This window comes from Bos javanicus, chromosome 1 (genome assembly GCF_032452875.1).
Source record: "Bos javanicus breed banteng chromosome 1, ARS-OSU_banteng_1.0, whole genome shotgun sequence".
Classification (NCBI taxonomy): Eukaryota; Metazoa; Chordata; class Mammalia; order Artiodactyla; family Bovidae; genus Bos; species Bos javanicus.
In genome coordinates, this window is record NC_083868.1 from 42457633 (window position 1) to 42481719 (window position 24087).

Consider the following 24087-nt stretch of genomic DNA (forward strand, 5'->3'; position numbering starts at 1 on the left):
CCTGGGGGAACATTTTAAATAATGTTACTAGAACTCTATTTTTAATAGCAAACAAAAGAGACTTGAAGACTGACAGGTGACTCTTTTGGACATTTATGGCCATTTTTTAAAATGAAACTTTAGACGGAAATAAACTTTTTATACTTTAAGGGATATTTTAGGTTATAGCTTCCTACTGTATTGTGTTTTAGAACTTTCTGAAAACAAGATGTATTAGTTTGCTTGCTTTTACACACTAATCAGAATGGTTAATGATGATTAATAATAGAACTCAGTTTGGAAAAAAGATTAAAAAATTAGATACCATTTTGCAACTGCAAAACAGATTATAATAATAAATATAATTGTTCAGTCTAATAAATGTCACCTCTAATAGTTTATTGCATTTACCTATTTCATTAAAGCAGAGCCATTTGAATACCACAATGTCCTAGATGAGAATTATGCTGCTGAAACTTGAGTCATATAATGAAACACTCAGGATTATTGAGATAGATTAGACAGCACGATTGTAGTTTCAGAGAAGGCAAAAATAATTGTGGTTTTGATATGGTCTTTTTTGAGTTAGAACTAATTATTGAAAACAAGCTTAATGATTACCAATGGGGAAACATGGCAGGAAGGGATAAACTGGAGCTTGGGATTAACATATACACACTACTATATATAAAATAGATAATCAACAAAGACCTACTGGATTGTACAGGGAACTCTTCTTAATATTCTGTAATGATCTGCATGGGAAAAGAATCTTAAAAAGAATAAATATAAATATAACTGAATTGGTATGCTATGTACCTAAAACTAACATAAGACTGTAAATCAATTATATTCCAATAGTATTTTTTTAAAAAAGATTTTCATAAGTAAGGATACAGAAAATTATGTCTTCAGTTAGAATAAGGGAAATGTTTACAAAGCTTAGAGAGGCTAGGTGCAGAGATAGCATGGACACCAGTAAGACTGAAGAGTTGTAGGTAGTTAGTGTAGTTGTACATTATTGTGAGTTAGTTAGTTGTGGGTCGTTGCTGTATTTTAAAAGGAAAACCAAAATATGAATATGAATTGCTTGGGTCTCAAGTCAAGGAGTATGATGAGGGATGTGGTTTTCCCACATGCCCAGCTGTATAAAGAGTAAGCTTACTGGATCGATGGTCTAGGCCCGTAGTCAAAGTCTTGGCCTTGATGAAAGACCTTGACAGTGGCAATTTTAAAGAAAAGTTTGACAGGACATGGTGACAGTGGATGTGTGATGAAGTATAGGATCAAATTTCATAATGTCTTTCTTCTTCAAACCAACTCATACTATAGAAAATAAATACCACAAGTAAGAAAACAGATTTCCTTTACCCTCACCTCTAATTCCTACTTCTTTTGTCACTGTAATTTAGATAACCCGCTGAGAGAGTAGTGCCTCTCTGTTATTTATTTTTTATGCTCCCCATGAGATCAGCTTTTATTTAACTCCCTTCCTCCCTATGGCTTTGTTATGCTTCTGAGAAGGAAGGCTTACAAACTCTTGGCACTCATATATTGGTAACTTTGAACATTGCTTAATGGAGCAGGACTTTTAAAAACAAAGCAGAAAGAATCAGGGTAATGTTTTTCAATCAATAATATTCATATAATTTTCATGTTGTCAATGTAACTTCTTAGAAAAATCAGTTTAACAGACTGGTAAGAAGAAACACTGTCTCCTTTATGCTGTTATTGGTTAAAAATTCAGCTGAACAGTGAGAAAAATTTTAACTGCATATCCAGGGTATTGAGGATTCTGCAGTGTGTGTCTCTAGATACTTCAAAGTCAACTTTTTTTTATTATTCTTTCCAGGATTGCAGTATTCCAGAGATAGAGCTTTGCCCACAGTCTGACCCGGCATGTTGCCCTATCTACATCCAGCGAGCGGTCCCCAATTTGGAAGAGCTGAATATCCCCAAATCTGTGTCCTTCACCGTGAAGTCAGGCGTGTATGTATCTGCTTCTCTTCACTACAGTGATTGATGGCTACCAAAGTTAACTTTGTGTCATATTTCAGTTGGTGACCTACCCATTTCTGAAGTGTTAATTTTGCTGTGTATACTTCTGGAGACCTAAGAAAGACTTTTTCAAATATTTTAAAACAGATTCCGTCTTTTTTTCAGATCCAGTTAAGTTTTTGATAGATGACTCACAGAAACAGATACAGGTTCCCAGACACCATTTTTGACAGGTGAATCCATTGTCTTTTCACCCAGCAGACTGTGGGACTGAGAAATAAATATGTATCCCTGACCTAAAACTCTGGAGCCTGAGCTATTTGCAAAGTGTCTGTCTCAGTGCTGGTAGTTACAGAGGGCCTTTATAGTACCAGTGTTTATTACTCTTCTATTCCTGGAAGATAGGTAGAGCTACTCTCCTGTCACAAATGAAGAAATTATGTGGCTTGTCCTAAGCTGCCAGCTGGTAAGCATGGATTTGATACCAGGCCTTTCTAATTCCGAAGGTATCTTCAGGACTGTGAGTCTGAGTTCAGTGCTAATTCAGTCCCAGATTGACTTGAGTCATAAGTTTTGTGATTTCTGGTTCAATGTGGATCCTTCTTCCCTCTTCCTCCATTTTCATCTGCTCTGATGATGGCTGGTGTTGAATTTAGGGGTCACTGTTGGACATCTCCCTTCATCTCTCCCACATGTTAGAACTGTTGGGCAGACCCAGTAATTAACACAGACCTGAGAACTGTCTGTAATTATCAAGTTTAGCTGGTTTCTGGATGGTTCTTTTAGGAATCTTATTTCAAATACTCTTCCTGAGGGAAACCAAGAACTGATCCTGATTCTGAAACTATGGGTCAAGGGTGTAGAATGCATAGTGGAATCCCTGCCTCTGATTGCCCAAGTTTAAAACAGAAACATAGTGGGATGATTTTTATTTTTCAATTATATCCTAATTGCATTAAAGGTTTCACAGCTTTTAAATATTGGAAAACATATAATAGGAAAGTGATGCCAGTGCTTGGAAAACATATAATAAACCAGAATAGTGTCTGAATGTAAGTAGTTAATAACATGTTAATTCATTGTTGTATGTTGTCTAGCAGTGTCACTGTCACTTTGAATGTGTTTTACTAATGTAATTCTGTGACAGAGATTTCTTCTTCTTTTTGTAGCTTTTTTTTTTTTTTTAGCTTTTGACTCTTACAGAGCCAGATTAAAGTATTCCTATTATACTTTAACCAACCATTCATTTCTTATTTAGTTGGCTTGCCTACCCAGATATTAATTTCAAGGGGCAAGCTATAGTTTTGGAGGAAGACCATGGACTCTTTGAGATTTCTGCAGCAGAAATTAAATCATTGCATCCACTTCAAATGGTAAGCAGATATAAAATGAAACATTTTCCCAAGTATCCATGAATTCAAAAATAAGATAGCTCTGATGATTGGTCATGCATCTCAGTCTTGAGACATGTATATGTCTGCTACAGAATGGGCAAACTATTCATACATTGTTGTTTTGTTTCTTTCAGACTTTTTGAAAATATTGTAATGTTTTCTAGAAACATTTCCATTTTAATGTTTTTCTAGATGTTTGAATTTACTTTGTACTATATTTATCACAATTCATGCAGTTTCCTTATAAGGTAATACCCTGACTTTAAAAAATTCTAAATTTGTTTTTTGGATGCTTATTAGAAAATTGCTTGTTGTATATTATACTCTTCCATTGCCATAATGAATGATAAGTTCAGCATTAATAATAAATGGGTAGATCTGTGAATGGTTACTTTCTTAAAAGTAATAAATGTTTGTATTAATGATTTATTTTGTTGCAAATATTTTTATTTGAGGGGCAAATTGTTCAATTAAATAGTGGCTATGTGACAAACCGTTTTTGTGCTGTGCCTTAAAAAAATACTAAAAACCAGAAAAAACAAATTTTAAGGAGTATTACAATGTGGCGTGGCACTGGAAACGAAGAAATTAATACACGAGAGCTTTTGTGAGGAGTGGGTTACCTTTTATGCTCTTATCTCCATGTGGTCACCAAGACAGCAAGTGTGATAGGACTTGGAAGATGAAATGCTCTAACACAGAAAGCCCAAGCCTTTGTAGAGAAGAAATTGAGTATTAAGTCGTTTACAAATGTACCCTGCCAAATCAAAGTTTTCAGTCTACTAACAACTCCACTCTTCTTCTTGAGATGCTCTGCTGTGGGATTAAATCTTTGATTGGTCACATGTACTTAAGCACTAAAGCTTGGTTTCCTTCCTTGTAGTGGTTGTACTCTGGAAAGTATCTTTCCAAGATTTGTTTACCCCATTTACATTGATATAGAGTAGTCTGACTTGATTTTGACTACTGTAGAGTTCTATACTTAAAATTTTTAAATACCACAACTTAAATTTGGTATGTAATCTTCACCAATCAAGTTTTTATATAACCTACCTACATACATACATTACTTAGTTACTTGTGGTTAGTTACATTTTAAATATGAATATATCTAATATTAAAATTTTTTGTCATCTTAAGGGTGGACTGAAAGTGGAAATGCCTATGAACTTAAAGGTGAGTCTTGAACAGACTTTGGTAGCAGGCTAAAAAGTTTGATAATAAATCTTTAACTATTTGTGTGTGTGGTAAGTCGCTTCAGTCATGTCCGACTCTGCAACCTCATGGACTGTAGCCCATGAAGCTCCTCTGTCCATGGGATTTTCCAGGCAAGAATACTACAGTGGGTTGTCATTTCCTTCTCCAGGGGATCTTCCTGACCCAGGGATTGAACCCACATCTCTTGTATCTCCTGCATTGGCAGGCGAGTTCTTTATCACTAGCACCACCTGGGAAGCCCCTTAACTATTTGGGACTACTACAGTTAAATTGTGATTACCTGAATGTATGCTGGCAATATCTAGGTAATGTATCTTGGGTTTGTGGGCAGTGACTATACAAAGAGGTGGCTGAGGGCCCACGCTCAAATGACGAGAGGGCTCAGTACAGAAAAGTGGAGGTCTGTTCTGACAACCCAGTCAGACCCAGTAAGCACCTACAGGCTGGAAAGATGATAGGTTTGATACTTATTTTATCGGGGGCAAAGGGTTGAGGTGATAGCTAGACTTTCAAGTGGAAATACCCAGCAGGCATTCGGGAGTGATGCTCAGGATGGAGATCAAGGATGATCAGGAGGAGATGCAAGCAGCTTCTATCAGGTGATATCAGCTTGAAACTATGAGTATCTGAAGGGAACAGCAGAGGCACCAAAAACCGGGGTGGTAGTAATGCCAGAATTAAGTACGTTTTGGAAAAGAAAAAGAAATGGAATTATAGAATGCCTGTAAAGAGAGATAGGGAGAAAATCAGTGTAGTGATGAAAGATGCAAACAGACCTCTGTTTAATTAGAGTACACCATTTCAGAGGCAGGCAGGGACACAGGGATTCATCCATCCTCCTCTCCAAACCAAGGCATAATTCCCCCAGCTTTCCCATATCTGGGCTTCCTAATTTGTGGAATTGACTACCATTCTCCCAATCACATAGATGGAATTTTTTTTTTAACTTAGTATCTGAATGAATCTAATACAATTTCACTGTATGTTGGAATCATACATATGTGAGTTCTAAAAAAATGCTTATGCCTGGGTTCCATTGAAAAAGATACTTATTTGGCCTGGGGTGTGGTTAAAATTTTTCAGAGCTCCCTAGGTGACTCTTGACATGCAGCCAAGGTTTTGAACTAGTGACCTAATAAGTGCAGAACTGGTTGTGACACTCCCTGAGTGACTTGTCTCAGTCTCTCTGTCTGCTGCATCAGAACTTTGGGCTGGCTCTTCTGTGGACAGTTGCAGTCTGAGGCATGTGAATGGAATGGTTATCCTAGACAGTCACAATTTTTAAGTTGTTAGATGTTGGCTTGTGACTTACTCATCAAAGAATTATTGCTTCTTACTTAGTTTCAAAGTGTTCAACATATGTAGCGTGTATTAAACCCAAATAATACTTCATCACTTCCAATACAGCACTCTGAAAATTTAGTATGTAGAAAACAGCAGGAGCAGTACTAGATTTTTTTTTTTCAGTCTGTGTAATGTTCTCAGTGTTGTTGTTGTTTTTCTTTGTCTTTTTAAATAAAGAAGCTATAACTTGCTGGTTCAGTGTGTCTAAGCATGGGATTTTATTCACCAATTGTACACAAATTATGCCATCAGCCATAAATAGGACCAGGTGATAAAGTGTGGGTAGATGAGTGCTATTACTGTCATCGCTTCCCTGAACCCCAAGGGCAGCTTATGCTTGGGAAATAAAATTAAAAAAATAGAAGGGAAGTACTTGTACCAATCCAAGTTTGAAGTAAACAAAATGCTAGGCATCTGTGTCCTACTGCATTCCCTCCTCCATTTGAACCAAATATCCAATAAGAATACCAAATTTTTTTCAATCATTTCTAACTTTTAGGAAGTTTTTTATTTAAATTCAAGTATATGCCTGTGTAATTCTTCTCAGTGATTAGTAGTGACCATACAAGCAATGTTGTAAGAAATAGCAAGTTTTCTCAAACTCAAGAGAATTTTGGTTTCTTAATAGAGGAAATTCAGTAAATATAAGGCGGATCTGTATCAAATATTGAACAGAGAAAAAAACATAGATAGTTCAAGACAGTTTACTCTTTGCAGTGGACCTAGGATTTGGGTAAATAGAACATGTAATTATATTTGAGTATTTTGATATAAGAGAAACATTATCAAGATATTTAATCTTTGTAATGGATAAAGACTCACATATTCCTTGTGAATGTTGGACAGTATTCTATATTTTGAGTATAAAGGAAGAAAATGAACAGTAGTCCTTCATTCAGATTGTGGCCCTCAGTGTCATATAGATCAGTATGTATCTATTCTAAAATATGAGCATGCTAAGTGGTTTTTTTCATATTTTTCAGGTTATTATTTATGAAAAACCTCACTTCCATGGACAGGCCAAAGAGTTTAGTGAACACATAGATTCTGTCCCTAATTTTTTAAAAAATGATGTAGATTTTCATGGAATTGGATCAATCCGTGTCATCGGTGGAGTGTGAGTATTATATATTTTCCATATGCAATTCCCTTGTCTAGTTTTGAAGATCAGCACACAAAATGTGCTGAGCAGAGCAAAAACAACCTACCTTAATCTAAAAATATACATCCCTTCTGAAATGTGGGAAATAAAACCTATTACTGACAGCTTTCTGTGAATTCTTATTAGTATTAGAGATTTTGAGATAGATTAAATGAAGGGAACAGTTTCTAAAACTTAAGCACTTAGTATTTGTAAGCACAGTATAGAAGATAAGAATTGCAAGACAAGATTATTTCTCAATAGATTATGCACATGCATGAGAGTCCCAATTTTCACTCTGTTCTACCTCAGTTGACTTTTGGTGCTAAGGGTGTTGGCAGTGAGTCCTCTCTCATTAAAGAGGTAGCCTGGGTTGTGTGTTTACAAAATCAAGGGTTCTTGACATTGGTTACCTTCTGGTCCTGCACTGTTTTTAAGAAAGCTCCCTAAGAACCAATCCAAGAGTAACCAATGCACCTCTACCCCACTCTGAATCAGCAGTTACTGGACTGGGGTGAAACTTTGTATTTGTATCCTCACAGGTAAAACCATAGAAAAGAAGCTTTCCTCATAACTTAATTGCCATGGTCAACTCAGGGCTAGAATTCCTTCAGACAACATGTTAATCTCTCTGTTGATAGGTTGAACTATTAATATTTGAAATATTGGTTTATTTTAATTTAAGCATCAATATCTCTTATTTGCAGTACATCATATAACTTGGTCCTTGTATTCTAGCAAAAGATGCTGCTCAAATATTTCATTCAAAGAAGTTAAATGACTTGTTTAAGATTACTCAAGGGTCTGTATTTTCAGTTAGTCTTAGTCTTTTCAGTTTCTGACACTAGATCAAGTAATGGATATACTAACCAAAATGGAAATGTACCATGCAATGCATTGGATATGTAGGTCATATCTGTAAATGGTCTTGTTACTGATCAAGGTTCTTGACCTCCTTAATCAATAGGAATTGATCAGAGACCAGACTGGAAATTCAGGCAAGGCTTTATTAAGGCTCCTGTTGCAGCAGAGGGGATCAAGAACAAACAGCAGGATTCCCCTGCTTGCTTGTTCCCTGAGGTAGAGGCGAGCTTGTTCCTTATATGGAGTGAGGGTAGGGGTTGTCCAGGAATTGACAGCTTAGTGGTTTGCCCACCCCTTAGGTGGTATCATCTGCAGAGGGCATGCACAGTTCTCCGCTTTCACTCCTCACCCCCTGCTTTTTCTTTCTTGTTTTCAGTCTCTTTGTGTCTTTTGTCCCGAATTTGCCCCAACTGTACATGAACACAAGTGATTTGTAGTCCCGTAGTTTCTTGGTACTTTGTTCCGCCAGGAGAGGTTTATTCACGTGTAAGCATTGCAGCACTGCAGCGAAGGGTCCCAGGCCCCAGCCTGTCTCAGTCTGACATATTAGTTATTATCCAGTTCCTCACCTGTGAATTTAAAAAATTTATCAGAGGCTTTAAAAACAAATCTGTTTTGGATAAATTTTTATTGTGTTGTATGTAGTCGTAGTGTTCTCTGATCCGTGGACATGTGTGCTTCTTATTAGTCCTGTAATAAAATATTTTTCTTTTCTTTCCTTTAAGATCTGAGTGATTTTTATCATGAACTAGATTTTGATTTGCATTATTTTCTAAATGTGTTTGTGATTATTTTATAAAATCTCAAAATATTATGGCTAGTAAAACATTATACACACTTTCATTTTTTATATAACACCTGCAGGAGAAAAATGTGATGTCCAATATAAAGATGAACAGGTGACTTTTATTTTTTTCACTAATTCTACTTTTTTTTTTTTTTTGCTGCTTCACTATTTCATTATTTTTCACTTTTAACTCTTGAACTTTATCTGTAAATAATAGGAACTCTTCCTCACCTCTGTCTTAAGGAGTCTAGAGAAAATGAGGTTGATGTGTCTTAATTTTTCTCAGATAACATCTATTTTTAAATATCCCAGATATATGTAAATTTAATCTTAATTAAAACTTAATCTATTGAGAAATGCTCTGCGGATTTTTGAACTGTCATACTTTACTGATTTCTCCTTTAATATTAGGTCTTCTGTATGTTTTTCCCATTCAGGTATATTAAAAGCATGTTTTGAATAGTCCCATTTATATAAACTTAGAATTTGAAAGTTCTCTTGTAAAATTTATTTTCACATAGTAGTTTAAGAATACAATAATAGTAGTTTCTTTATGTATTACAAATATGCTAATATATATAAAATGTTTATTCTAACTCACATACACCCTTACCCTTTTCCCTACCGTAGGCACACCTACAGAAATTAGATATGGGTTCAAGAGTACTGAGTGGCTACTGTTACTTCGTATCCTAGGAAAACAGTTCCTAGGAATACTTTTTGTATCTTCCCAAAAGAATGTAGTTAGCCCTGCCCGGCTTCATTTTGACAATCTCTAGAATTCAGAAGTCCCCAACCCAGGAGCGCCCAATAGTCACTCTTGGAATCTGCCCCATTGGAGCGGGTCCCACTCTAGTTACACAGTGCCAGCTAAGGGCAGATTTAAGCAGGGCAGCGTGTGTTTTATCTATGCCCACGCTGCTTTAGCTACTGTGGGTTACTGCAGATTAAGGTAAGTTTCCTGAAGAACTAGTGAGTAACAGTGTTTATCAGTGTTCGGTACTGATAATTTTAAATTAGAAGTCAAGAAACCTCTGTCCTTGGAAAGTCTGCCATGGTGCTTCCTGTTTCCATTATCACCACTGATAAAATGGTGGGAGCAACATTTCCTACCTGTAAATATTTACAGAAGTCTTTGTATATATTTAGACCACCAGGGCTAATATCAGCCCAGTCACATTTCCCAGTTTCTCCTTGCTAAACCCTCCTACAGGAGGGTGTTTCTGATCCAAAGCTGATGACAGGTTCCTTCGAGTTAAACCCTAAATACATGTTTAATATAGTGATCATTCTGTGATTCCAGCAGGGCTTAATCAGAAAAATAAGACTGATTGTCTTTGAATCTTATTGTGGATTTGCAGTATTTTTTCATTGTCTGTGCTTTCCATTATTTTTTCCTTGGCAGGCTATTCTCCGACCACGCTGTGATGGTGGTATAGGGTCAGGCCACAAACATTTAATGTGTTCCGGTGTTGCAATCCTGTAACAGCTAACCTTTTGTTGGGAAAAGCCTCCAAACTATAAAAATTATTGATCCATGAAGTTTATACCATTCATTTGTCTCTGTAAATGCTAGCAAAATAAATGTATTGCTTTTTTAAGAGATGGTGATGTGCAACTGGGTGCTTTATCACGATTTTCTTCTTGACTGCAGTTTTACTAATAACTCAGTTGTATGTCCTCTATTTGTAGATGGGTTGCCTATGAAAAAGAACATTTTAAAGGCCAGCAGTTCTTGCTCGAAGAAGGAGATTTTGAAGACAGTAATGCCTTTGGGGCATTAAGTGGTTCCATCTTGTCTTTCCGGTACTTACAAGCTGTAAGTTAACTTCCTTTTTCTTAGTTTTCTTTTTCTTTTTTTTTTAGCTTTCCATGAAAATTGGACATGACCTCTGGTAGAATATAAAATGATAATATGTTTCTACTATCTGAGACCATTAAACTGAATGGCTTATATCGCTTGCCTTTCTTAACTGCCATGATTATTACAGAATATTTGTATTTTTCATCCATTGATTCCATAATCATTTTTGAACACCTGCTGTTAGATAGATTGTGTCAGGTGCTGGAGATATGATGGCTAGACACTGACTCCCTATGTGGTAGGGTTGGTAGGACCTATGTAAATGTTTGATATTGTTTGACTGTGATTGGATTCAACACTAAGTATTCAGGATACCCAGAGAAAAGTCAAATACTTCCCTTTTGAAGTAGACAGGAAAAGAGGGCAGCTGAGTTGAAATTTCAAGTTTGAGAGCTAGTTAAGTGAAATTTGGGAACAGGATGAAGAAGAAAGATGGGTGTTTTAGCAAGAGGTTAACATTTTAAAAAGCAAGGATGGGAGCCAGTGTTGGGGATGAGCTCATGCAGGGGGCATCTGGCAGTGTCTGGAGACATTTTGGATTGTTATGACTTTGGGAGGGTGGGAGGTTGTCAGGCTACAGACATCTAGTGGGTAGAGGCCAGGGAGGCTGTTCAATCCCTACAATTCACTGGACAGCCTCCACAGCAAGGAATCATCAGCCTAAAATATTACTGGTGCTGAAGTTGAGAAACCCTCATATAAGTGAAACTGATATGTTTTGGAAATGCAGTAAAATCAGGATATTAGAGCTTGGGAAGATGAATCCAGAGCCAGAAAATGAAGGGCCTTATATGCCATGTTGAGGCGTTCACACTTTTTTTCTTGACTTGACCAGAAGGAATGAATTTTAGGCCTAGTGAGTGTGATTAGATTAGCATTTTAGAAAGGTTTTTATTTTTTTGGTGAATGTATCAAGAACTAGCATGAGGTAAAGGAGGTCAGCCTGGAGGCAGGAGGTCTAGAATGTTCCAGGACTGGAAAACACAGGGAAGAGGAAATAGAAGGACGCTAGAGAGTTCTGCAGGATATCAGGGCTTGCTTATCAGATGTTGCTCACTTTTCTGACCAGCTCTGGAGACTTCTTTAGTGTGTTCAGAGGGCCATGTTTTCTCATAGTTAAGAAGTTATACCACTGCAGTATATTTCCAAAATAATCTTTACCCATATAAACTCTAAACTATCTGGCATGGCCTCCAAAGCCACCTTTTGAAAGAATTGATGATGCAGTGAAGGGTGATCCTTGGGTCCAGGTGGGCTCTGTGTGCTCTGTCCCCTAAGTTTCTATCTGTCAGGGTCACAAGCACCACCGTTGCAACGCCTCACTTGGTTGGGCAGCAGGAGCCAGAATGGGAGAGAAGAATCACAGGGAATAAGGGAGCTTTTTCTTTTGTCCACAGTGATCCTTGTTAATAAAAAACTGAGTTGAAAAACCAGTTCTACCTAAAAGAAGTGTAGCAGAGCCAACTGAAGATTGGGTACTAAGTTGTCTGAGCAGTGGACAGGTAGCTTTTGAGGTATTTAGTACACAATTCTAATGTACAAGGGCCACGGGTTTTCTCTAGCCACTTCTTCCTTGAGCACTAAAAGGCACGCCAGACAAAACATGATAAAGCCTGCGTCTTTTTCTCTTTTTGTTCATGATAACCACGTGCATTGAGGAAGTTAAGCATCATGATTCAGAGCATCTCCCACCTAGTACTGAATGATTTTAAGAATTTCCCTCCTGATTTAAAAAAAAAAGTGGAGCCGAAGTTTGCTTCTAGAAATGTTCAGCAGAAAATGTGATGGTATCTTCCAAGGTGACTGCGACTAAAACAGGCAGAACTCCAAGATTTCACTAGTTGAATTCTTCAAATAGTAGGAAATGTGAAAAGAAAAAAACACTATAGCTAAAAAGTCAGGAGATACTTGATATAGACAGTCTATGAGAATATACATTGGAAAAATTGCCAGAAATTGCCATGTTAAACTACTGCTGCAAATAGAAGTTTTGGCTATTTTTGAAAATGTTAACACATAGTTTTTAATACACATAATTTCCTTCAAAGAAAATCTATTCTCTTTAAATTAGGTTAAAAAAATTAAGATTAGCTTGTAAAGATAATATCATCATCCTCATTATGATATTGCTAACATCTTCAGGTGCTTACTAATGGCTTTACATGCATACTTGTACTTAATCTTCACAACAATGATGAGATAGAGAGTTTTATGACTCCCACATTACAGATACAGAAACTGAGGGTCTCAGAGCGTAGGCAATGTGCCCAGGTGCAGAGCTGTAGTTCAATGGGTGACTCTGTCTTACTGTAGAGCCCGTGTCACGTTTCCCATTTTCCTTGTCACAGAATGACTAGACTAAAAAGCACTTCAGGAGTGGAAATCTGGAATCTCATTCAGCCAATAGCTTATTAACATTTCATTTGTAGCAGTAAATATATAGTTACTCTGCAGACTAATACACATGTATAGTAAAGAATTATTTACATAAATTTAAAACAGTCTGAAAATTATGTTCACTCAAATGTTTTCAGATGAAATATTTTCTTCAGACATAGCATGGAATTGGGTAGAGGTTCTCTTTATAAAAACCACTTTATTGAAGCATGATTGGCATGTAGAAAGCTGTACGTATTTATTGTATACAATTGAGGCATTTGGGAATAAGTATATACCCATCAGACTTATCAAGGCCCTGGACATACTTGTCTCCTCTCAGAGTTTCCTCATGCCCTCTTTATAATTATTAATTTTTTTGTGATAAGACACAACATAAAATCTACCCTCTTTGAAAATTTTAAATATATGATACAGTTATTGTTAGACATAGGGTGAACAGCTCTTGGGGTTGTCATAGACAGTGGGATTAACAGGCAGAGCCGATGTGAGACAGATAGACTCTCAAAGGTATCTAACCTGGGAAAGAGTAAAGCACTGCTTTTGAGATCTAAGTTGAAATAATATCAAATAAACAGATGAAAGGTAGAAAAGTTGCATAACATAATGCAGTCTTCTAATGTCCTGGCTCTAGTATATGGAACACTCTGGATCTACAAAGGTCAGATCTTGGACATGTCCCTTAGGGATAATGTGGTCTGTGTCACAAAGTGCTTTGGAGAGGATGACCAGCAATGTGTTTCTAATTCCAAATGAGTCAGGCAGATATAGTGACTTGGAGTTGATTATTTTATAAAGAGAAAAGGACCAGGAGGAAGGAATATAGCAGTAATTTAGACTCCAGGGATTAAAGAAGGAATTTTTATTCTTGGCTCTCTCTATACATTTCTTGGTATGCTCATTTTCCCTCAGTTTCATACTCGCCTAGGTTTGGATTTGCTTTTGTTCTGATTTTTAGACTCGGGGCCTCTTTTCAGATCTGTAAAACCAGGTGGTATGCAGCAGACACTGTTGTATCCCCTAAATTAATGGACACATCAGATCTCCCCTGGTGTCTTGGTGTCTTGTTTTATGCTGCCCACCCAGGGGGTTGTCGTGCAGGAGTTCCAGAACCTGATGAGCTGAGGGATTTTATGGAATTTTAAAGTAATCAAATTATTGATCCTTAAGACTTATTTTTGGTCCTGAAGCAACTGCTCATTAGCTCATTCTAACAGTGGGGAGTACTGTGCCTGAGACTGCATTAGACTCTCCTGATTTTTGGTTCTGTTTAAGTGCTTTAAAATGGAGTGCAGATTTGAGGTTCCATCATTATTCATCTTTCTGGAGCAACAGAGCTCCACTTTAATCCATATGACTTTGAAAGTTTTTAATAAGTTTAAGTTATTTAATTTTGCTTATAGTTGGAATGATGGTAACCTGGTAACCTCACAGGAATTGGGTCCTATTACAGTCACCTCATGAACAAAGCAATTAGAAGGTTTGGTTTTTTGTTTTTGTGTTTTCTTGCATATTTTATTTATTTTACTTTGGACATGTGACCCTGGAGATTTTGCCCTAGATGATTGGATTTGGCTTAGAGTTAGAGCTCCCCGCAACAGGAACACCATATTGATGGCAGCTAGTCAATTGGATCAGATATTGTGTATTTGGTAGGTTTGAGTGTAACAAGCAGAAAGGGTCAAAGCCAGGAGACAGACAGACTCAGAAACATTTTTAGAAAACGATGGAAAGCAGAAGCTACAAGGCAAAGAAAGCTATGAATAAACAAAAGGAGGAGGTTAAATGAGAACAGTGTCTCTGTTAGGAGACCCCTGTGCCCTTGGCCACATCTCTGGGCATGGGAGCCAGAGCAGGAAGGACAGAGACTCCAGCCATGTGAGTATATTTATTTGTGAACCCGTGGACTGCCAGCACTTGTACTTGGCACCAGGTCCTGTGACAGTAAAGCCCTCCTTCTCTGCTCAGCCCCAGGCTGCATCATGGCCCAATGGCCTGTGCCTCCGGCCTGCTTCCCAGCTTACCCTCCTCATGGCTGCCAGTCTCCCACAACCCATGCCATAGGATTCATCAAATCAATGCTCAAGTAAACGTCACACCATAACACAAGTGGTTTCTCAATGAAAAGCACAATCACAGCACATGTTCCCATTTTACTCCAGCGTGATGCAGTGGCCCATAGAATACCTCAGTTTATCTCTGCTCCCCTATAACCCTAACAGGGAGTAGAGAACAGTGGTAGGGGCAGACAAGGTAAAAGCAGAGGTGGGTCATCGCAGAGTCACAAGAGTAGCGGGGGAGAGGTCTGTGTGTGAGAGCTGCTGAAGGCCTGCCCATCGTGGTTGGGCCTGACTTGGTTGGCAGCTGTTGATACCAGTTCCTGACTAGGACCCAGATGGCCACCTTCAGTTGTCATCACCACGCTGTATCCTCAAAACCACCTGGAACTAGGTATGTACTTTCAGGTTGTAAGAAACAGAGGCAAGTTCATGTTCCTTGGGTGACGGAAGTTTATTTTGTTAATATAAGCAAGTTTGTTGATATGGCACCCAGGCTGTAAAATTTCATCAGGGAGGCTTGTCCTGGGCAAGCAAATCTCTGTTGTTGTTTAGTTGCGAAGTTGTGTGCAAATTTTTGTGACCTCATAGACTGCAGCCCACCAGGCTCCTCTGTCCATGAGATTTCCCAGGCAAGAATACTGGAGTGGGTTGCCATTTCCTTCTCCAGGAGATCTTCCCAACCCAGGGATCAAGCCCATGTCTCCTGCATTGGCAGGTGGGTTCTCTACCACTGAGCCACGAAGGAACCCACGAAATCTCTAATAGGATGTTCGAGCCTTGATTTAATATATGTATATTCTAGGTTTATATTTGGAAAATTCCAGATCTATGTCTATAATGAGATACAGAAATATGAATATGTGTATATGTGTATGCTGCTGCTGCTGCTGCTAAGTCGCTTCAGTCATGTCCGACTCTGTGCGACCCCATAGACGGCAGCCCACCAGGCTCCCCCGTCCCTGGGATTCTCAAGTACATGCATACATATATACACATATATATGTAAAATCAGGATTTAAAGAAGCTCAAAAAGATAAGTGCACGTGTTTGAAAAGTATTCTATTAATAAGATGAGGGGTAGATGGTGGGAATCATAAAGACTAAATTCACCTAGCTTCCACATTTTTAAGAAAGATGTAAAAGTAATGAAGGTGACAGGTGTTCTCAGGTTCCACATGTTTACTCTCAAGGAGGAATTGAAAACCCAAATATGGCTTAGAAAATATAATAAAAATTTCTGGTAAAAAGCCTTTATCTTTTTTCCTGAAGTTTCAAATGAAATTTGACCCAGCTGTGTCAGCAGTTTTTAAAATCCAGTTGACATGTTAAGTTGTAAGTGCAAGAGAATTATTTTTTCAAATGTATTTTCTTTCTCCTCATAGATGCTTTGTTTTTATTGGATACTGTTTTGCTTGTTCATGTAAAATGAATGTTTGTCCTGGAAATCTTAGATTGTAATAATAATAATCATAATGAGAAATTTGATAGTGTTTGAGATATATAGAAGCTGATAACATTTTTCTGTAGGTCTAAAACTTTAGCTACAAACAATGAAATAATAGGCAGAAATAAAGAGTTTTTATTTTTTTAATGCATTCTGTATTTTCCAGTTAAAAATACACCTATTTGAAATTTTGAAAAAATATAGGGTAAAATTTTTCAACTTCTGGACCCAAAGGTAACCACTCTTGGTTTTTCTTTTTTTTTCTTCTATCCTTTTTTAAATGAAAAGTTGAGGGTTTTGTGAGAACTTATAATCTTACCAAGCTTTTAAGTTTTAGTTTTTGTCCTACTCTTTTATCCTTACATTTATATCTGACAATGATTAAGAGTTTAGAATAGACAAACAGATTTACACTCAAATTCAATTCTCTGCCCCTCAATAGCTGTGATATATCGGAATTGCCTCAATTTTGTCAGCTGTAAAATAGGAGTGATAGTAAAATAATCACATCAGAAATAAGGCATGTAAAGCTCTTGGCAGAAGTGAGTATGTGATATATTTTTAACTGTTAACTTGTTAAAAACTCTCCTTAATTGTATTTATTCCATCAAGCAGTGGATGTTTAAAGGTTTGTGTTTGTAAATCTTTTGGACATTTATACTGTTCACAGCTTTTCACTATGATAAATAATTCATCTTTGCATATAAATTAACTGTCATTTAGTTTTAGGAAACAAGAAAAAAGGAATATCACACTCAAAGAATAAACAATTTCAGGTTTTTAAATATATGTCTAAATTGTTTTCCAAAATAGCTGCAGAACGTATATTTCCACCAGGGACATTCCCTGATAAAACTGGTCTTTTAGATATTTCTTGACTTAAAAAGTGAAACTGTATCTGTTTTAATTTGAATTGCTTTATTCTTGTAGTGAAGTTAGACATTTGTTTGTTTTTAACATTAGTCTTTTTTGTGAATAATGTTTATTTTGTGAATTCCGTGTCAAGTTGGGTATTATAATTTTTCTGTTATTTTTAAGTATTCTGTCTGACTACATGGAGATGTTGTCCTCTGATTTTAATTTTTATAAAACATTTTTTTTTCAAGCAAATTTCATTTATTCTGTTATATTTAAACTCATAAAATCCTCTCCCGCGATACCCACAGTACATTGTATGTTTACTTTCTGTTTCAGGTGGCTTTTGCTCTTTAGGCACAAGTTAGACTTGAGTTTCCTTTATAATTACTGTTATATATGATAGTCTGTAAGTCCCAGCAATTTACTGACTGTGAACTAACTTCTAGTTTCATAAAATTGTATTTCCCTGCCTAAAGTAAATTCAGACTTATGTTTTCTTTAAACTGTTTAGGAGTAATGCCTATTAAAATTGTTTTCAGTGCCATTTAAAATTCTTCCTGAAGTTGTGTGAAAATTATCCCCAAAGCATGTGAAAATTGCTAAGATACAGCAAGCCATAAAACAAAATGCCTGTGTTCTCTAAACTTTCCTCTTCTTCTTTTTAGAATTTCATAGAATCTTCAATCACACTGTTTGAATCTGATCTGGAAAGTGGGAAGTTTATTGACATTACAAATCAGGAAATTTCTGACTTAGAAGAAATTGGCTTTGGCAGTGAAACAAGGTCCATTCACGTTAAAAGTGGCGTGTAAGTTGACTCGTAGGAATCATGAGCTTCTTTGGTGTTTAAATTGTTGGTTGCTCAATTCTGTGTCACCTCTGTTCTTTTTCTTTTTTATCCTACTTAGATGGGTTGCCTACCAGCAGAAGTTCTTCTGTGGAGAACAGTACATTTTAGAGAAAGGGAAATACAAGTGCTTTTTTGACTGGGGAGGATCAAATAATACAATCATGTCAATACGACCCATCCAGTTGGTGAGTTAAATATGAACATAGCCAGTGGCATGTAATGGCATACAGTTGAATGTGTAGAACAGGTTTTAAAAAAGTGGGACTGTTGGAGTATGTTGTTAGGTATCTATAGAGAAAATGAAACAGCATATGAATTTCTGTAGACTCCATAGAGAGCTAGTAGGTAGTATTAGCACCTCCGTGATTAGGATCTCTTGTCATTTGATCAGTTCATTCTTCCAGTAGCCGTGTATTTAGTGCCTTTGACATGTCAGACAGGACTGATCACTGGAGATAAAAGATGAATAAGCCTGCCCGGATGGGTCTCTGTGTCTCTTAGAGGAGACAGACAGTTATTATGCACTATTACTTACAGTATGACTAGTGAGAAAATGAAGTGTGTAGGCAGGTGTAAGCAGTGCTGAGGGACTGGGGCTCTGGGGACCATGCCAGACTTCAAGAAGAGATGCATTGAGTGATGTCTAAGAAGATAAAAGCAATCTTTCCAGAAAAGGAAGTGGAGCAGAAAAGGCAGTTCAAAAAGAAGGAATCATCTCCACATGTGCAAAGTTACAAAGTTATGAAAGAGTGTGGCCAGTGTGGATAATAACAAGCACTGCAGAACAGTAAGGGTACCCATGAGATAGTGATGGGAGAGAAGTAGGGGAAGTTCAGGGTCTGTCTTTCTAATGGACACTGGGGTACATTTTTCTTTTAGCTCAAAATGAATATTACTCAAAATGAATTAGTAATAAATATTAAGGTTATTATAAACTAATTTAGTAGATTATTTGAGGGTCCTTACCAGTGCAAAGAATCTAGTAAATTGGTCAGATCATATACTTTGTTTTCCAAAGGATATTTTCAGCACTTTCAAAGACAACTAAGAATATACGATTATAATTCTTAAAATGTTTTTATATATGTTTCAGGAACCACTTGGGATAAATGAGCCTCCACATTTGGTATGTTTAAAAATATTCTTAACTTATAATTGTTAAAAATTGCTTACTAAATATGCGTGCCCTTTCTCTCAAGTCTGCCTCTTTCCCTCAGATAACTTTTATGTGTCTGCATGGCAGTGCAGTTCATATTGTACTAGGAACTTGTGGGCACCAGTGTGCTCATCCTTGTTACTGACCACATTGGCCTGGGTTTGTCACCGTCCTTTGTTTTTCTTCTACTAGACCTTCAGCACTGACCACTTTGGGTTCGTCTCAGATCTCTGCCACTCTTTTTTTCCTGTTGCCCATCCATCCTTCAACATCACATTCTTAATCAGCATAGTATGTTACGCTGTCCTGTGGAGGAGCAAACTTACCATGGAGAGATGGCATGCTTATTATGTAAATGTATTTCTAAACCCTAAGTCACAAATTTCTTAAAAGCACTGGTAAAACTGCAACCCTGCTTATTTATTTCTAGTATGTTAATGGTTTGAAGGATTGGGTAATACTCTGGAGCCTAATATTTGTTTATTATCCATTGAGAGCTAGAAATTGTGTTTACTTACTGCTTCCAATAACTCTGTGAGGTCAGGATTTATCTCATTTATTCATGAGAAAAAACAAGATTTAGAATTCAAGTGAGCATCATTTCACACAGCCCAAGGTCACAAAAGAGGCACTTTTTGTATCTAATTCCAAGACTTTACATCAAAGAAAAACATATCTTGGTACAAGCAGTACAACCATATAAGAAAGGGGGTAAAATGCAGTGCTTCCTCTGTCTCATTTAAAATAACAAATTTAGAAAAATTTCTTCAAAAAGCCAAAAAGAATGATTGGTTCTAAGTATTTGACATTTGCTAGTTTTACATAATGTTGAATCTTTTTCTCTGTGTACATTTTGCACGTTCCTGTCAGTGTTTATATATCTCAAATCAGCTTAGTTTAAGCCATGTTTCTCTTCACCATGTTTTCAGGTTTTATTATTTTCTGATTAGCTCAGGCCCCTTGGGAACATTTCCTCTCTGAATATAACTCAGTTTCTGGAGACACTTCCTGCCAGATCTTTATTTTGAATCTTAGAAAACTCCAACCATGGACTTTCAAAGCACTTTTTTTTTCCACATGAATCAATGTAACATGAGTAGATAAAAGAGATAAAACTGGGATAATTCCAAGCTGCACATTCTCTAAGTTTTAAGTGCAGATAAAAAAATCACATTCTTTTAAGCTCTGTTTCTCCCCTTCCTCCTCCATTCCCTTTTTTTTTTTTTTTTTTTAAATGAACTTCCTTGTTTGGGACAGATTGCTCAGAGGATTTTCTTTATAGTATTTCCAGTCCAACTTGAAGAAAAAGGAAGCAGCCGCAAACACCCAGTGAAATTGGCCCCGTTTATTTTCTGAATATGGTTCAACCACTGCCTTGTGAAATAAAGGTCCTGACAAGTGTATGACAGCTGGACATTTGGTAACAAGCAGACAAAGCTGCCTTATTTACCCAGTATCAAAGCTCTTATTATTTCCACTGGACCAGATTTTCAGAAAGTTTAGCTTATTTTCAGTTACCCAAATGAAAACAAGCGGATCTTGGCTGATAGTCTGGTTCCTTTCATTAACGATAAAGTTATTTTCTCCTTCACAAGTAGTTGTGATAGTCAGGTTGACAGTGGTAGAGGCTGTGTTTATATGGGGTAGTTATTTTTCTCTGTCTGAGGAATAAGAAGGAAGTTACATCTCCAGTTCAAATAACAAAGGGAATTCTTAACATGCTGGTGATTTGAAAGTAAACCTCAAGTCACCTGAGAAGCAAAAAGCCAAAAAGTACGTGTGTAGAGATTTACGCTAGTAAAAATACCATTGCCGATGTGGAAGCATAGGATGATGATATATGTCTTATCTGAGACACAGAATACCTCCTTTTATTGAGAAGATTGTTTTTTACCTGTGACTGAAGGTCGATTCACCAGGTCTGATTGCCAGCTTACAATATATGATACAAGAACAGGATCATTATCGAGTTCTTCATAATTAGCAAATGGCATTTTATTTTTATTTTTCCCAGACCAAAGAAAAATAGAATGTGAATTATGTTCATGATGTCCTCGTCTCTCTCTTTTCACAAGTCCTGAATATCTGCACTCTCACTAGATTAACTCATATAAAAGTGAGTTTTGTTTCCAGTGAGATTGTATTCCAGGCCTCCATTCTCTAGAAATTCTGTTTTCTCCCCTGTGACCCAACTAAGGACCTTTCTTTCCTGGGATCTTTTTCAAGTCCATTTGCAGTATAGTTATAAATTTGAATTTCTTTAAATATTGAGCCTCCGTTCCATTTTATATGTGATTCTAGCTCAGAAAAAGCAACTTGAGTATTTTCTTGTATTGGATAATTCAGCCAGATTGAATTCTCAAGAGATCACAGGCCCTTTAACAGTGGTGGTTACTGTTACCATGTATGGAAGATAAGAAAACAATAATTCTAGTCAAGTCAAATATTAGTAAGATTCAAGAGCAGTATAGGAAAACATTGGGGGTGGGTGGGTACTAAGACCAGATAGTTTTATTTATTCAAATGCTAAAATAATTTCTCTGAGAATACTCTGTCTTGTCTAAATGAGATATTCTGCAGTCCATGGTGTCACAGAGAGTCAGACATGACTAGTGACTGAAGAACAACAATAAGAACAACATGACCAGATCCTTTTTATCGACTCCAGAGGCCAGAAATACTCAGGAAGTAGTACTTATCTAAGTAAAGAAAGCTCCTCTGAGTAAACAGGGAAGTAAAATCACTATAGAATCTGCAGTTGATATGAGAAGTACATAGCGCTGCAATATGAGACAATGTGATGTAATGGAAGAGTGGAAACAAAGACTTTTTCTCTTTAACGTCCAGTACGTTTACTTGCAGGAAGTCCACAGGGCTGCAGAACATCTCATTTAGATAGGATAGAGTGTTCTCAGTTGAATTATTTTAGCATTGGAATAAATAAAACTACATTCAAAAATTATTCTGATATTATGAAATAAATTAACAAAGCACAACTTCCTTTGTTCAGTAATTAAGTTCTTGAGGTTTTAGTTTGTCATACTGAAGAACTATTACATTTGTTTATGTGTATTATAAATGAAAAATACATAGTAAAAGAGAAAGGATTTCTACAAAATTTTCATCATAAAGGGGTGATAATATCTGCTTCAAAGCGTAGTTCTAAAGAAGACACCAGACAGTATATGTGAAAAGGCACTTGGAAACCACTGCTACACTGCTGCTTTTCTCCTCTGTACACTTGCATTTGGGGCTGGTAGGCACGGAACCGTGCTTACATGGCACGGAAGGATGGGTGTAATTAGAAACAACTCATTTCTTGTTCATCTGACTATTCATCTGTGTTCTATGCCACATATCTGAGTTGTTTTGTATATTTATTCTCCATTAACCCGAAAAGGAAACCAAAATAGTGACTCATCCAGCTAGCTCTTCACAGGACTTATTTTTCACCAGGACACTGCCACTTAATTTCACCCAGTATGTGCTTAGTCACTCAGTTGTGTCCGACTCTTTGCAACCCCATGAACAGTAGCCCACCAGGCTCCTCCGTTCATGGGATTCACCAGGCAAGAATACTGGAGTGGGTTGCCATTTCCTTCTCCAACCCAGTATAAAAACCACAGATTAATTATTATAATTAGAAGTCACTGAGTTGGTTTCTGTGCGTCCATCCTCAGAACATTATTATGATGAGAATTATTCTATTCTGAGGCATTTGTGAGGTAGTTAAAATGAGGTGTTACTTTTCTGGGGTTGGACACATCTTAAGTGAATCATATCTCATTTAGGGGATAAAAATAAATTCAAATCAGTATTAAGTCCTTTTTTTTTGGTTTTCATAAAGAGTATTTTAACTATTTGAGTCAAAATAAATCTTTATGACAGACTCTGTATGAGAGTGACAGAGACAGAAAATTTTAATGCTTCTGGGTGTGAAGACTAAGACTAAAAAGTAGAAGCAGTTATAACATATACTATCTGAAATATGATTAACGTGCATCATAAGTTGTCCAGGATTTGACATTTCATGGCTTCATGGTAAAATATTGAAGTGTAAATCTTAAACTCAGCAATATGAATATAATTAATTCAACAAACTGGGAATACATGCAATGAATCAGACAGCCGTGATCTCTATCCTCATGTGCCTTTTCTGATTGTTATTGTAAATAAAGATAATTTTTGCTTGTAGGAGAAATCACTCCACATTTTGAAGAGTTGAACGTGATTTACTTTTTAGCTTCACGTTCTACAAACCTTTAAGTTAAAAAGCATCATCTGAAAAACCACCAACTGAAATCCTTATCAAGGAATCCAGGGCAGTTTGCCTGGACATGTAGAACTGTGCATATACAGGGAAGCATTCCAGAGGTCTGTATTGTCTTGGACTTGCTTTTGCCTTTTCCTACCAAAGGCCCGTGGTAGGAACTTGACGGGTCATGCCTCCCTAAGGCTGGGAGTCCCTTGGTGTTTTAACACTCCAAATACAACCTCGTTTCACATGAGGAAATCATATTGTATAAGGGGGAGTGGATTCTCAGCTTTCTGGCTTGGACTTGGCTTTGATATCAGACCAGGCAAGGTCAGAGCAGAATGAGATAGCCAAGGAACAGTTCCTCAGGGTTCAGAGACCATCCGTCCCTAAGAGGACCCTTGGGAAGATGAAGGAGGCGAGCATCCGCTGCTCAATGAAGCCTTGTTCTGGATGAAGCAGTGGCAGGAAAGAGGGT

The 24087-nt window shown here is 37.0% G+C and overlaps 1 protein-coding gene across 1 annotated transcript in view; it reads left to right on the plus strand.

Moving 5' to 3' along the window:
- Positions 1-24087, plus strand: part of CRYBG3 (crystallin beta-gamma domain containing 3) — a 126198-nt gene that overhangs the window by 65223 nt on the left and 36888 nt on the right. The window contains exons 8-15 of the mRNA XM_061437318.1: positions 1832-1968; positions 3236-3350; positions 4512-4547; positions 6917-7050; positions 10418-10544; positions 18014-18156; positions 18257-18383; positions 19292-19324. Of these exons, the coding sequence (XP_061293302.1) occupies positions 1832-1968; positions 3236-3350; positions 4512-4547; positions 6917-7050; positions 10418-10544; positions 18014-18156; positions 18257-18383; positions 19292-19324 (852 nt within the window). The remainder of the gene's footprint in view (positions 1-1831; positions 1969-3235; positions 3351-4511; positions 4548-6916; positions 7051-10417; positions 10545-18013; positions 18157-18256; positions 18384-19291; positions 19325-24087) is intronic.